Source organism: Cetorhinus maximus, chromosome 28 (assembly GCF_964194155.1).
Source record: "Cetorhinus maximus chromosome 28, sCetMax3.hap1.1, whole genome shotgun sequence".
NCBI lineage: Eukaryota > Metazoa > Chordata > Chondrichthyes > Lamniformes > Cetorhinidae > Cetorhinus > Cetorhinus maximus.
Window position 1 is genome coordinate 2,748,173 of NC_135906.1, and position 14,063 is coordinate 2,762,235.

The 14,063-nt window shown below is 43.5% G+C and overlaps 1 protein-coding gene across 4 annotated transcripts in view; it reads right to left on the minus strand.

Annotated features, from left to right (window-relative positions):
* The window catches only part of LOC144668777 (EVI5-like protein), a 37,973-nt gene extending 24,401 nt beyond the window's left edge, over window positions 1-13,572 (minus strand). For 3 of the 4 annotated variants that reach the window (XR_013573554.1, XR_013573555.1, XM_078531107.1), the window contains exons 1-3: window positions 13,400-13,572; window positions 9,776-9,965; window positions 2,990-3,214 (exon numbers count right to left, since the gene is read on the minus strand). Coding sequence is in view for 2 of the 4 variants with exons in the window: in XM_078531107.1 (XP_078387233.1) it covers window positions 2,990-3,214; window positions 9,776-9,965; window positions 13,400-13,527 (543 nt within the window). In the remaining 2 variants the exon portion in view is untranslated. The remainder of the gene's footprint in view (window positions 1-2,989; window positions 3,215-9,775; window positions 9,966-13,399) is intronic. The other variant, XM_078531106.1, reaches the window with a different exon arrangement.
* Window positions 13,573-14,063: the final 491 nt, after the last annotated feature.

Genomic DNA, 14,063 nt, shown 5'->3' on the forward strand with positions numbered 1-14,063 from the left:
AATTGTTGCAATTTTGTATTTTTGCATTTTATTTCTGCTTTGCTCTTGATTTTAAGTCTAGGTTGAATATTTAAAGTTATTTTGTATTGAATCATACTTTGGAGACATTGATCTAAACCTAGCTGTGATTATTATTGATTAGTTAATCAAAGCACAAATCAGTAGGGACGTGTTTTCCCAAGACCTTGTTTTCCATGTTGGGCCATCCACAGCTCTTGTTTGGTTTACGACTCTGTTATTTTAGTAATCTAATGGGGAAAAAGTTATTTTTTTATTCATCAGAAGTCCCTTTACTTACTGTATTCGATGATCCTTGAACTACAACCAGGACAATGATTAGGCTTACATGGGGCGGTCAACTATGGTGTGGAATCAGGAGATGAAGTTTGATTGATGGACATGCAGCCTGACTGATGGCAGTTCAAAGGATGTGTAAACAACTTGAATAGGCAAATTTGTTGAGAGCCTGCAGTGCCTGTGAGGAGAATTGATAAGGACATGTGTTTACCAGGCCTGTTTTGAGAAGATCTGAACAAGGTCGCGAAAGACTGGAGTGGAGCAAGAAATCTGGCTTAAAAGGGACGCTGCTTCCAGGATTCAGTGCTGCAGCCAGAGTGGGATAGTCAACCACTGGAGGCTGCTGGGGGAATGGCCAGGAACAGAGTGACTGACTGCAGTACCCATCCACTGTGAGGTTATTTGGAGACTTTGAGATGTATGAACCAAAGGGAATTTTACCGAATTAGGTTCCTGTCGTGGGACAGACTAATTTGCAGTTATCCATTCTGGGGAGTTGTTGTAAGCAGACCAGTTTGAGGTTAACATTCGTAAAATAATAAATATATATAATATATAAATAATATATATGCCTGTAATATAGTATTATTAGAGTTGCCTTTCTTCCTTTTAATATATAAAGTGCTTTCTCCTTTCAATAAAGTTATCTTTATTTTTACTTTTTTTTTAAATCAATTATAATTGTTATATCACTATCATTATCTTAATTTTCATTATTCAATAATCATTCATTATTCAATAAAATTGTTGTTTTAACACGTTACTTGGCATTGTCACTCATTCCTGTTATGTCTGGAGTACAGCTCCGAACCCAAGTGAGACTCCGTAGGGATACTTTCATCCCCCTTACACAACCAACCAAGTGTCCCAGCAGTCTCTCTTTATAAGTGTTCTAAGTACTTAATTAAACAATGCCCTTCATCAGTGCATCTTAATATAATTAGAACTTCATTTACATGCCGTGGCATAGCACATAACCCTTTGTAGCCCACGGTGTAAGCATGAGTCCCCATATGATAAGTTACCATTTTAGAGCAGCCTTTAGGGAGCTATCTAACAGAAAGGTAGATGTTCCTTGCACACAGAGGCAAGACAACATTGAGGGGGTGTCAGTGATGGCCTCTTCAGTGTTGGGAAATGTAGTTCACTTTCCAGTATCCGTTATTTCAGGTTGGGATCGAATTGAGGAATGCAAAGTCTTGTGACTTTTTTTAAAAAGTAGGATATCCTGAGAAATTGCAGACCTGTCTGAATTAGGACTGATGTGGTTCTAATCGGATCTGTGTCTTAACTTCATTTATCCACCTTTGTTCCAAACACGAACCTTACCTGACAAAAATCTATCAATCTCAGTTCTGAATAGCCACAGTGGCCTCAACAGCTTTTTGGGGGAGAATGTTCCAGATTTCCACCATTGTGTGTGAACAAGGCCTTCCTGATATCACCCCTGAATGCAAAATGCTGCAGATGCTGGAAATCTGAATTATGAACAGAAAATGCTCAGCAGGTCCGGCAGCATCTGTGGAGAGAGAAATCAAGTTAATATTTCAGGTTGATGGCCTTTCTGAGCCAGTTCTTGTGAAAGGTCATCAATCTAAAATGTTACCTGTTTCTCCCTCCACAGATGCTACCTGACCTGCTGAGTATTTCCAGCACTGTTTTATATCACTCCTAGTGGCCCAACTCTAATCTTAAAGTTGTGGGCCCTTGTTCCAGAGTCCCCCACCAGAGGAAATAATCCTCCACAGTTCCCAGTTTCTCGCCTTTAGTAAATAATCCGATTTAACTTTTTCAGGTCCAAAGTGGATGACCTCGCACCCACCCCACACTGAACTCCATCTGCCACAGATTTTCCCCACTTCCTTAATCAATCAATGTCCCTTCACAACTTCTGCTCCCATTTACTCTATTACTGTTTCACCACGGGAGAGATTCTCTTGGTGAATTTATAGAGCAAATCTAAACCACACATCCTTTTTGGCCAAAATGTTGTAACTGGGGAAGTTACAAAGGTCACAAAGTGAAGCTTCACTCAACATCCAGGCCAAGCAGCTGCTGTACCTGGAAACAGGCTTCAGGGTGTGCATGCCTGCTCGTTGTGAGGTGTACTTTTAGAAATTCAATCAATCCAACATGAATAATTTACAAGACACTGGACTCCCCAACAAAATGTTTCCATAACCCAGCAACTTGCCTTCAAAAGCTTGCATCTATATAGTAAACCCAGGAGAGATCGGAGAACCAGAGGGGTTTAGGGAGGGAATTCCAGAGCTTAGGGCCAAGACAACTGAAGACACAGACAACAGTTGTGAGATGGAGGAAGTGGAGGATGGACAAGAGCCTGAATTGAAGGAGTGCACAGCTCTCAAAGGGTTGTTGGGGCTGGAGGAGGATATGGAGATAGGGAGGAGCGAGGCCATTAAGGGGTTGGAACATAAGATGAGAATTTTAAATTTGGGGTGCTGCTGGACCCATGAGACGATTTAAGTCGGTGACCACTGGGGTGATGGATGAATGAGACTTGATGTGAATTCAGATATGGGCAGAGCTTTAGATGAGCTTAAGTTTACAGGGGGCTAAAACTGAGAGGCCAGCCAGAGGAGAATAGGAATAATCAAGGTTGGAGTAAACAAGTCTTCAGCAAAGGGATGAGGAAATCATAACTGGGTTGGAGTTAAGTCTCATCTCTCACCTTCATGACATTGAACAGCACCTCTTGTCCGAGACTGTCTTGTCCTTTAAAGAATTCATGCTCTGGGTACGTGCGAGCAATGTCTCTCCGGATCAACTTCTCACAGGGAGAGGTCATCTTTAGCAACTCTGAATACTGATTTTTCACCGGCATGTCAGTCGCATTGCATAGTAACTGCCAGACAATCCCCCGGAAATGGTGCGGAATTCCTTTCCGAATAAGCTCCTGAAAAGAAGAGACATTTCTTTCATTTCTTCCCCCTCTTATCCAATTTCCCTTCTACCACCTGAAAAGGCACTGGGCTAATGTTTCCTGTGCAGCGAAACCCTGCAGCCCTTTGCCCAAGTAACTACTCTACACAGAAGCCCAAACACCGAGCAAATCAACCACATTGAGCAACTCCAGCAGAGGTTACTGGACAGCTTTAAGGAGAAGACCTGGCCATTTTCCCCTCCTTAGCTTAGAGCAACTGAGGACAGCTACAGCATCAGTATCCAGAGAAAGGGTTATTGCTATTGGCTTCAGTATGCCAACCCAGAACCCTTCCATTCTGTAATTACCCATTAAGACAAAAAGAAAGGCCTACAGAGAATGACATATTGTTTATCAGATATGAACACAATGTTCAAATCACAACCAACCATGCAGTCAGCAAAATCCTTCAGAGCTGCCCACGGGGTGGGAGAATAGCATGTGCTCATTAACCCCTCCAGCTTTTCCCTCCCGCATAGTGCTCAGCACCTTACTAACCTGGCAAGATCACCTCTACACTTTCTAGATTTGACCTTCAACCAGAAATAAAATGAAGTGACGTTTTGAACTGAAGCTCATTAAGTCTTTCTATTATCGGCGTGGTGGGGGAACTTTGGAGCATGAGCATCCGCAGGCAACAGTCAGGTTAGTAACTTGCTCAAGAATCTTTCACTGCAGTCCTGAGTACCCCAATGACAACATCATCTTTCCCTTGTGCATGATACTCGAGCTCTGGTTGGCACTTTCTTACAGCAGGGGCCACCGAAGATTGATAACTCCAGAGTTGGTAAGAATTGAAACTGTATCCCTCACTGTTACACAGTCTGATGGTTCTCAAACTCACTGTGTAACACTTTACTCCAAACCCTTCCCATCCCGACTCACCCCACCACCCTCCTGGGTGCATTAGGAATAAGAGTTATTTCATCTCAAGTCTATCCCCTCTCCCACACACCATAATACTGTTGTTAGGGCAAGGGAGAGTGGGGAAATTAAACTCCTTTATTTTTCTCGCCCTATGTCCTAAGCAGAGGTGTTTTAATTTTTGAAATAGGCTTTGGCGTGTTTCCCCAGACTTCTGTTTGTGAAGTTAATTTAAAAGTGACTCGCAGCAAACTCTCTTTAGGGTTAAATCAGAAGTATTGTTTATTCATGCATTCAAACACAGGGGAGATTGTCGCAACTGCATACACAGGAGATAGGAAAGAAAAGAGTTTTACAATTAGGAATAACTTAAAACAAAAAAAACAAAGATGTGGATATTAATTCACATGAATGTCAAGAGTCCAGAATGTCAGAGTCCACTGAGGGTTCCTTCACCTTAGGAGTTAAAGTTCAGGTGGGTTTAGCTAGCTGAAAGCAGGAGTTGCAGAATTCCTTTAAAGTTGGTGCTGACGCAGCAAGTTGGGGTTGGTATCCAGAGACTTGGTCCACTCTACAGGCAATGGCAGGAATCTTCCAGAGAACAAGGTTTTGACTTGAGACAGGCTTTGTTGTCAGCCTGGAGTCCTGCTTTGATGTTGACAGGTTGGATGTTAATAGCAGACTGCCCTTGGAGTTCAGGAATGTAACATTAAAACTTTCCAAAGGCTAAAGAAGTTTAGGTCATGTGATGTTGCCCATTGATGAGACATTTTCAGGGTAACAATCAGTTTCTATGCCTCTGGTCAAAATCTATCATTCACCTTAGGAGATAGATGGTGGTTATTAGCACCTCCACACATATAGCAAGTTTCGATGGCTCTCTCTTGTTATAAGTCCAGGCTGGGCAGACAGAACATATGCTGCTGCCTTATTTCATTGACTCTAATGGGTTCACACAATGATAGGTGAGAGATTCCATGAGGATGAGGGTTGAGCTTTGTCCTCTAATTGCTGCTGGAAGCTTCCAGAACTGTAGCCACCGTACAAATCATGTGACCTGCAGCAGCCATGTTTTTTCTCCAGCAAAGTCCATTATTAAATGTGCAGAAAGTACAATTTGATTCAGTTTAGGATCTCTTTCATGTCTTATGGACATGACACTGTCTTTATCAAAGATCTCTGTATGGTCATTCAGTGACTAACTCTGTTAGGGTAGGGTGGATGTGTGATGTGTGTCAGTGTTGGGGCAGGTGACTAAGAGCTGTGAGCCGACTGTAAGTATGTTTTAGCAAACAGATCTCTGCACAAGGTGCTAAAGCTTTAGGTCATGTACTCATCAGGACAAACACAAGGATGTCAAATTTCAAATGATCACGAGGAGAAAAGGATGCTGATTGGTTGGTAAATTGAGAAAATTTAAACAACAGGTTAAGGAAGCCATTTTATACTGTTACTATGCCACAGCTACGTATTTTCCACGAACAGAATACTGCCGTCAGTCCAAAAAGACATTCTGCCTGCCACACAATTGAGCAACATCGTGTCAGAATTTCAGTGCTGGTGCAACACAAGCCTTTCATCCCAGCGATTAGCTGATCGAATCACACAGCACCTTCCTTCAGTTGTTCATAGTAGCCAGTGCACAGGCTGTAATGTCGAGCTCGCAATATGGCTCATTTACACTTGTGAGAAGCAACATATATTTCATAAGCAGGGACCCATTGTCTGCAAACAAAGCAAATATGTTCAAGCCTTGTGCCATTTTTCAATTACCCAGGAGCTTTGGGAGCCTATAGTTCCCTGTTACTTTCTCCACAGCAATGCCTTGGCCAATCAGAGTTGACTTACCAACCAATCAGCACCCTCTTCTCCTGTAGTTTACAATGTTGTGATCATTTGAAATTTGGCATTCTTGTGTTTGTCCTGATGAGTGCAGGGTGAAAAGCTTCTGCTCTCTTTTCAGCAATATTCAAGCTCTGCACTACAAAGCAACTGCTAGCTACTGTTGTACACGCAGAAGACTATAGTGTGGTAATGCTGACAGACCCTGGAATTTCAGCCTCATGCGAGAACATTAAAAGGATCCCCTCCGCTGAACGTCATCCCAAGTGGTTAATAAATTCAGAATTTTTCTGAGGAATACACAAATGAAAGGTTAAACTATTGTGTTTTGGACAACAGCTGTAGGATTCCTGGATATCTGATTTTGAAAGAGATTTTCTCTCCCTCTCTCGCTATATCCCCAAAGCCAGCAATCCACCCTTCATATTCGCCACCCCCCACCCAGCCCCGATGCCACTCGAGCCAGTCTCCAGGAGGCAAGTGACAGCAGGTAGTTTCCATTCTCAGTGCGTAAAGCCAGGTGCTGCTTCCTGTAATAACCACAGGATATAAAATACAGACAAACACCTGGATACAAACAGCTGCATCTCTGAGCAAAAAACTCACTACAAAAAAAAACATTTAGAGCTAGATTCCCACCCATGCAATTGCTGGACTTCCAATTCCCAATCTGCACATTAACAGCAAATGGGTTATTCAAGGAGCAGTGGGGCTGAGTAGGGATGAAAATGGAGATCAACTGGTGGACGCAGAATGCATGGTTGAGGTGTTTTCCAAGAAAGAGGACTTTGCCAAAGCTAGTTTAACTAAGACGGGTCTTGTGGTGCAGTGGGTAGTGTCCCTACCTTTGGGCCTGAAGCTCCAGGTTCAAGTCTCACTCCAGACTTGATGGCCACAGAAGGCATGTTCATAACATAGCCAGATTATCAGCTTGTAAATCCTTCCAATACACCTGATGGCAGGCTGTAAGAGTGGGAGTGTTTCCTGGTCAGCCATACTGCAGGAGGCAACAGTAAACCACTGCAGTTATTTGCCAAGCACAGTCATGGACCAATCCAATGGGAGTCCATTGTCATCAACACCCTCTTAGAGCATGGTACCCGAAAGAGTAGGAGATTGCCAGGATATTGGGTGAGATGAAACAAAGGGGAAGCATCAAAATGGCTGGCAGCACTCACTGAATAAGTCACCTCACCCAAACAGGATGCATCATAGGTTCCAGAGGAAGACCAGGGTAGAAATTGCAGAGGCGCTGGCCAAAATTTTTGAATCTTCCTTAGAATGTGGTGCCAGAGGGCAGCAGGACTTGTTCAAAAAGGTGGAGGAGGAGAAACCTGACAATTACAGGTCAGTCACTTTAATATCAGTGGCTGGGGAAGCTTTTTAGAAACAATAATCCAGGAGAAAATTAACAGCCATTTGGATAAGCATGGATTAATAAAGAGGAGCCAGGACAGATTTATTAAGGATAAATTATGTTTGACTAGCTTGATTAAAGTTTTTAATGAGGTAACAGAGTGGATGATGAGACTTTAGCTCACGGTTTAAATATGAACTTCCAAAAGGCAATTTATCAAATGCCACAAATTAGGCTCGTTAGCAAATTGAATCCATGGGATAAAAGCGACAGCAGCAGCAGCACGGACACAAAATTAGCTGTGGGATAGAAAACAGTTGTAGTGAATCAGACTGGAGGGTAAGTGTATAATGTTCAGTATGAAGGCCGCTGCTGTTTCTAATATACCTCAGTGACTTGTACTTGGAGGTACAAGGCCTAATTTCAAAATTTGTAGTTGACATAAAACCTGGAAGTGTAGTGAACAGCAAGAAAGACAATAATAAACTTCAAGATGACACAGACAGGCTGATGGAATAGGCAAACCCATGGCGGATGAAAGTCAATATAGAAAAGTGAGGAGTGGTAAGTCTTGGTGGGAAGAATGAGGAGAAACATTCAATCCTAAATGAAGTCTAAAAGGCGGCACACCTGGCCAGGGTGAGTGTGTTTGTGGACAAATCTTTGAGGGCAGCAGGACAGGTTAACTAGGCAATTACTAAGGCACGTGGGATCCCGAGTTTTAGAAATAGAAGCATACAGTACAAATGCCAGGAAGTTACCACCTAGAAGGACAAGGACAGCAAGTAGATGGGAATACCACTACCTGGAAGTTCCCCTCCAAGCCACACATTATCCTTACTTGGAAACATATCGCTGTTCCTTCACTGTCGCTGGGTCAAAATCCTGGAACTCCCTCCCTAACAGCACTGTGGGTGTACCTACACCACAGGGACTGCAGCGGTTCAAGAAGGCAGCTCATCACCACCTTCTCAAAGGCAATTAGGGATGGGCAATAAATGCTGGCCCAGCCAATGACACCCACATCCCATAAAAAAAGTTATGCCAGACCTTCAACACAAGTTCACCAGTCCAATTCTGAACACCACACTTTGGGAAGGCTTTGGAGAGGGTATAGAGGAGATGAACTAGATTGGATCCAGGGATAAGGGATTACAATTACATGGTTAGGCTGGAGAAGCTGCGTTTTTTAAAATTTATTCTTTAATGGGATGTGGGTGTCACTGGCAAGGCCAGCATTTGTTACCCATCCCTGATTGCCCTTGAACTGAATGGCTTGCTAGGCCATTTAGAAGGCATTTAAGAGTCAAGTCTGGAGTCACATGTATGGCAGACCAGGTAAGGACAGGTTTCCTTCCCTAAGGGGCATTAGTGAATAAGACGGTTCCAGTTTCATGGTCTTCAATACTGAGACTAGCTTTATATTCCAGATTTTATTAATTGAATTTAAATTCCACTGGTGGTGGGATTCGAAACCCCACCCCAGAGGATTAGCTTTAGCCTCTGGATTAGTAGTCCAATGGCATTACCTCTACACCACCATCTCCCCTTAACCTGGAGCTGTTCTCCTTAGAGCAGAGAAAGGCAAGAGGAGATTTGATAGAACTGGTCAAAATCATAAAGGCCTTAGATTGTTTATCTTGATTTGCTGTCTCTCCAATGGCCGATGGGAATAATCAGGGACACGGATTTGAGGTGAATGGCAAAAGACCGGGACCAACATAAGGACATATATTTTTACACAAGTGGCTAGGGTTTCGAAAACTCTGCCTGACAGCGGTGGACAAAGCAGCCTTCAAAAGAGGATTGGGTAAACGCTTGGAGAAAAAAGGGGTGTGGAGGAGTGGCACAAACTGCATTGGTCCTTCAAACAGCCAGGGCAGGTTTGATGGGCCGAAGGTCTCCTGTTCTGTTATACTCTATGAACAGTCTTTCAACTCTATAACCATTTAATGCAATGATATGGAATATAATGAAGTTTGTAATTTCTTCAAATTTCCCAAGTTGATCAATTGAAACCAGATTGGAAGGGAGGGTGCTGAGCAGGAGTTAAGTCCCACTGCAAAGTAACGGGGACTTTATGGTTTATGGGGTCTGATAGGCTGAAGGAAAAAAATGAACGTTGGAAAGCCATGATAAGAAACTGAAAACATCTGGAATGTAAAGCAAGCCAGTTAGCTTCTGGAGGAGGATGAGGTAACATTTTGATGGGCTCCACCAAACTTTCAACTACTTCTCCCTTCTTTTAGCTGCCTGATATATTGGCCCAGCATTTTCTGCTCTCATAAAACTGCCAGGCCCTTGACCTGATTGATACCAGCAAGATCTGGAGGCTGATTATCTGCTTTACCATTTTGGAAACGGTAAAATTACATGGTGGTTCTGGCAGCAGGCTGGTGAACAGGAATTGCCACAGGCCTTTCATCAATAATATTGGCAAAATAACAAGCCGCACCCCCCGTGTCACTCACCCGCAGCAGTTTCTCTTTCTTCTTGCGCACTTCCTCCCATTCGTTGATCAGCCGGCCCCACAGGATCCATGTGTCTTCCTCCAAGTGGCTCAAGTTGCTCGAAGCTGAGGAGCTGGAGACCAGTGAGCCGCTGCTGTTCCGTCGCGACCCATTCACCGACCGTAATGACTTACTGTCGGCCTCCAGCAACCTAGCAAAAGTCGAGAGAGACAATTCCAGTGGGGGTTTCTGGACTCGTAATGGGATATTACTGTTTTGTAAAATGCACACCACGTCTCAGTAATTCCCCTCACACTAGAAACTGGTGCAGCAGTCACAACGGCCAGTCCTTCAATGAGAATGTTGTGTCGCATTAATGACAGGAATCGGCAGTCAACGTAAAAGTTGAAGGAAACCACAATAGTGAGTGCCAGTAATAGGGAACAACCTGCGGCTCCTATCTCACCTGCATGCCCACTCAAACATATCCCAAACAAAATCCTCTGACAACTTGCGCAGCTTCAGCTGAACCCAGTATCAGCTATTTCATGGCTCACCATGGAGGCGAGGCTTATAGGTGCTCCCAATAATGTTTGGGTCTATATTATCCGGCTCAGAAATATGTCAACGCACTGGCTCACGGAGAATAGATCAAAAATGAAACCGCCCAGGTACAGTATGTTTTACACTGAAGCAGTACTGGATTTCTGTCACCAGAGGGCCCCTGTCAGCTAAAACGCGAGAGGGGTCAAAAGATGGGCACTGCAGCATTTTAATTCCAGGGAGGGGCAGGATTAGGGGAACACTGCACACTCTAGATGGACAGTCTTAAATAATACCTCCCAATGTCTGCTGCCTCAACATCTACCCAAATCTTCCTCGGGTTTTCCTGCAGTATCAGCCTCCCTGGGACGTTCACTCTATGCTTTCACCAGCCTCTGCGTAACATTTATCAAGGTGTGTGTGTGCAGCACTCTCCAGGTTTGAAGCAATGCAATACAATAATGCACACCCAGGGTCAGATTTTCAATTCCTTCCCCAATAGCAATGCATTTTGGAAGGAAAAATTAGGAAACGTAATATAAACTAAAGGATAGTTTTAAAGGGAGAAATGGACTGCGTAGGGGGAAAATCACATACGCAACTGTTCATGCACAACAAGTTAGTGAGGCTGTTAAAGATCTTTGCCTTTATCAATAGAGCAAAACAAGTTGCGATAAACTTTTATAAATCACCGAATCATCCCGAGCTGGAGGATGGAGTTTAAATTCTGGGCACCGTGCTTTAAGGAACTTTGTCAAGGCCTTAAAGAGGGAACAGAGCAGATTTACTGGAAAGGTACCAGGGGATGAGGAACTTCAGATACTGCATGTCAAAAGACTAGAGCTGAAGTTATTCTCTTTAGGGCAGAGGTGGTCAGTGGAAGGCTTAGACATTCAAAGTTACTAAAGGGGTTTATTAGAGCAGGCGGCTGCCACAAGGAGGGTCAGCAACCAGAGGGCACGGATTTCAGAAAATTAGCTGAAGGATTAGAGGAGCAAAGAGGATTTTTTTTTAAAAAAATGTCGCGAGTTATGATGATCTGGAACGCACTGCCTGGAAGGATGGTGGAAGCAAATTCAACAGGAACCTTCAAACAGAATTGGTAAATGATTGCAAAGGGAAGATTGGCAGCACTGTGGAGAAGCAGCAGGGGAGTGCAACTAATTGGACAGCTCTTTCAAAGAGCCAGCAAGGCAGGCACAGGGAGCTAAATGGCCTCCATCTATGCTATATGATTCTATCATCGCCACACTGCACAGATTTCCCAATCTATCCCACATAAATCGAGCCTACCAAAACATCTGGTGCTTAAATTGATGATAAAGTTCATGGCTAGGTCCTCCTCCTGACCTTCTGACTTACAGCGGGTACTCTAGATTCCTTCCCATCAATGTCTCCCATCTTTATTCACAAAGCTTTGTATTTGTTTTCTTCAAACTCAATAACCCAATCCAACCATCCGCGATGAAGTCAATATCCTGTACTGGCCGCTCGCCATACAACTGTGAAACAATAAACGAGGTGTACGATGGTCAGATGGTACTTAGCAACATGTCTCAGTTCATGACATAAGAATGATTATGAGGTAAACTCTCCTTTGGGGTATAAGGCGGGAAAATGTGAACTTGTCCACTTTGGCATGAAGGAGCAGCATATTATTTAAATGGAGAGAGATTGCACAACTCTGCAATGCAGAGGGGATCTGGGTGTCCTGCTACATGAATCACAAGTAGTTAGCATGCAAGTACAGCAAGTGATTAAGAAGGCAAATGGAATGTTGTTTATTGCAAGGGGAATGGAATATAAAAGTGTGGATTATTTTGCTAGAGCTGTACAGGGCATTCATGTGACCATATCTAGAGTACTGTGTACAGTTTTGGTTTACTTATTTAAGAAAGGACATAAATGCATTAGACGCAGCTCAGAGAAGGCTCACTCGACTGAGTGGGATGGGGGAGGCTACCTTATGAGGAATAGTCGGACAGGCTGGACGTATCCATTGGAGTTCAGAAGAACAAGAGGTGATCTTATTAAAACACCAGGTCCTGAGAGGACTTGACAGAGTGGATGCTGAAAGGATGTTTTCCCTTGTGGGAGAGACTAAAACTAGGGGACACAGTTTAAAAATAAGGAGTCGCCCCTTATAAGATGGAGGTGAGAAGAGTTTTTTTTTCTTTCAGGGGGGTCATGAGTCTTTGGAACTCTTCCCCAGAGACCAGCGGAGGCACAGTCATTGAATATGTTTAAGGCAGAAGTAGATTGACTCCCTTGCTAGTCAGTAACTAAGGCTATCGGGAGGTAGGTGTAACATAGAGTTGAGGCCACAATCAGATCAGCCATGATCTTGTTGAATGGCAGAGCAGGCTTGAGGGGTCGAATGGCCTACTCCTGCTCCTAATCCGTGTGCTCGTATGTTCCTGTTGCACAAACAGTGTACAGTGCATCTCCAGGACACACACTGTACCGAGCTCAGGAGGATTCTTTTCCTGACTGTCTTATGGAGAATAATTTAATTTAGGATAATATCAGACTTTCACACTAAGAATTGCAAAACAAAGTGCCAAAATAAAGTCCTTGACATTTCATGACTGTAAAGCAACATTAAATGTTGCAAATTGTACTTCACCGCTAGAAAATAATCAGCGAACAGAATCACAATAGAAATCACAGAATGGAGACAGCGGAAGCCGTTACTGCAGGTTACCCCGGACAGTCACCCTCACTGGTATAATAAACCTTGAAGGAAATGCACCAAAAATTATGAACAGGAAAGATACTGCAATCGTAGCTCACATATCATTCTGATGAAGAAAATCTTTCAGCACACAAGCTAATAGGGCTACCACAGGGGATAGCAAAACACCTACCGTGGCAAAGAAACAATCCTCAGAATCTCCGGAGCGACCAGACTGCCCTTTTATTCCATGCTTTTTAATCAAGAACGGGCTTAGAAGAAATAAAGATTCAAGCCACAGGCTTGACCCAAATAGTGAGCCCAGCTTAGTTCTAATTCAGAAAACACAGCTCTGGTTAAATTGCAGCATTGGAAGCTTCCTTGCTACAATGTCACCCACCTTGTGTTCTCCTACAAACAACCCTCACCTGTTTTGCTCCTCCAACTTCGCCAGTAGTTCCAGCTCATCTGGACTGAGGTTATCAGAGGAGGAAGAATCAGGACTGACTGCCGGGCTCGCCATGGGAACAAGGCTTTGCAGTGTTAGGGTCTTCATCCATCAGAAGGTAAAGCACTGTTTCCTGGCAAAATTTATATTATCTAGGAGAGATGGAGAATAGAGAGCTTAACATTGACAACCATCAGATAATCTCTGGTATATACTAGGTGCAGCCAGTTTACCCCAAAGTAAAAGAGATGCACTCCACACCAAAATTAGTCAAGTTAACAGATTTCTTTCCTCAACTAGACCAGGCAAGTAAATAAAAAAGACCTACATTTATATAATGCCTTGCACAACCTCAGGACAATCAAGTGTTTTACATCCATTGAAAGTACTTGTGAACTGTAGTCAATGTTATAACGCAGGGAAGGCAGCAGCCAATTTGTACATGGCAAGGTCTCAAACAGCAGTTAATGGCCAGGTCATCGGCTTTGCCTCGGATGCGGTATAAATATTGGCTCCTGACACCTGTTCTTCTTTGAATACTGCCATGGGTTCTTTCACGTCCATCTGAGAGGGCAGAGCCTCGGGTTAACATCTCATCTGAAAGACAGCACCTCTGACTGTGCAGCACTCCCTCAGTACTGCCC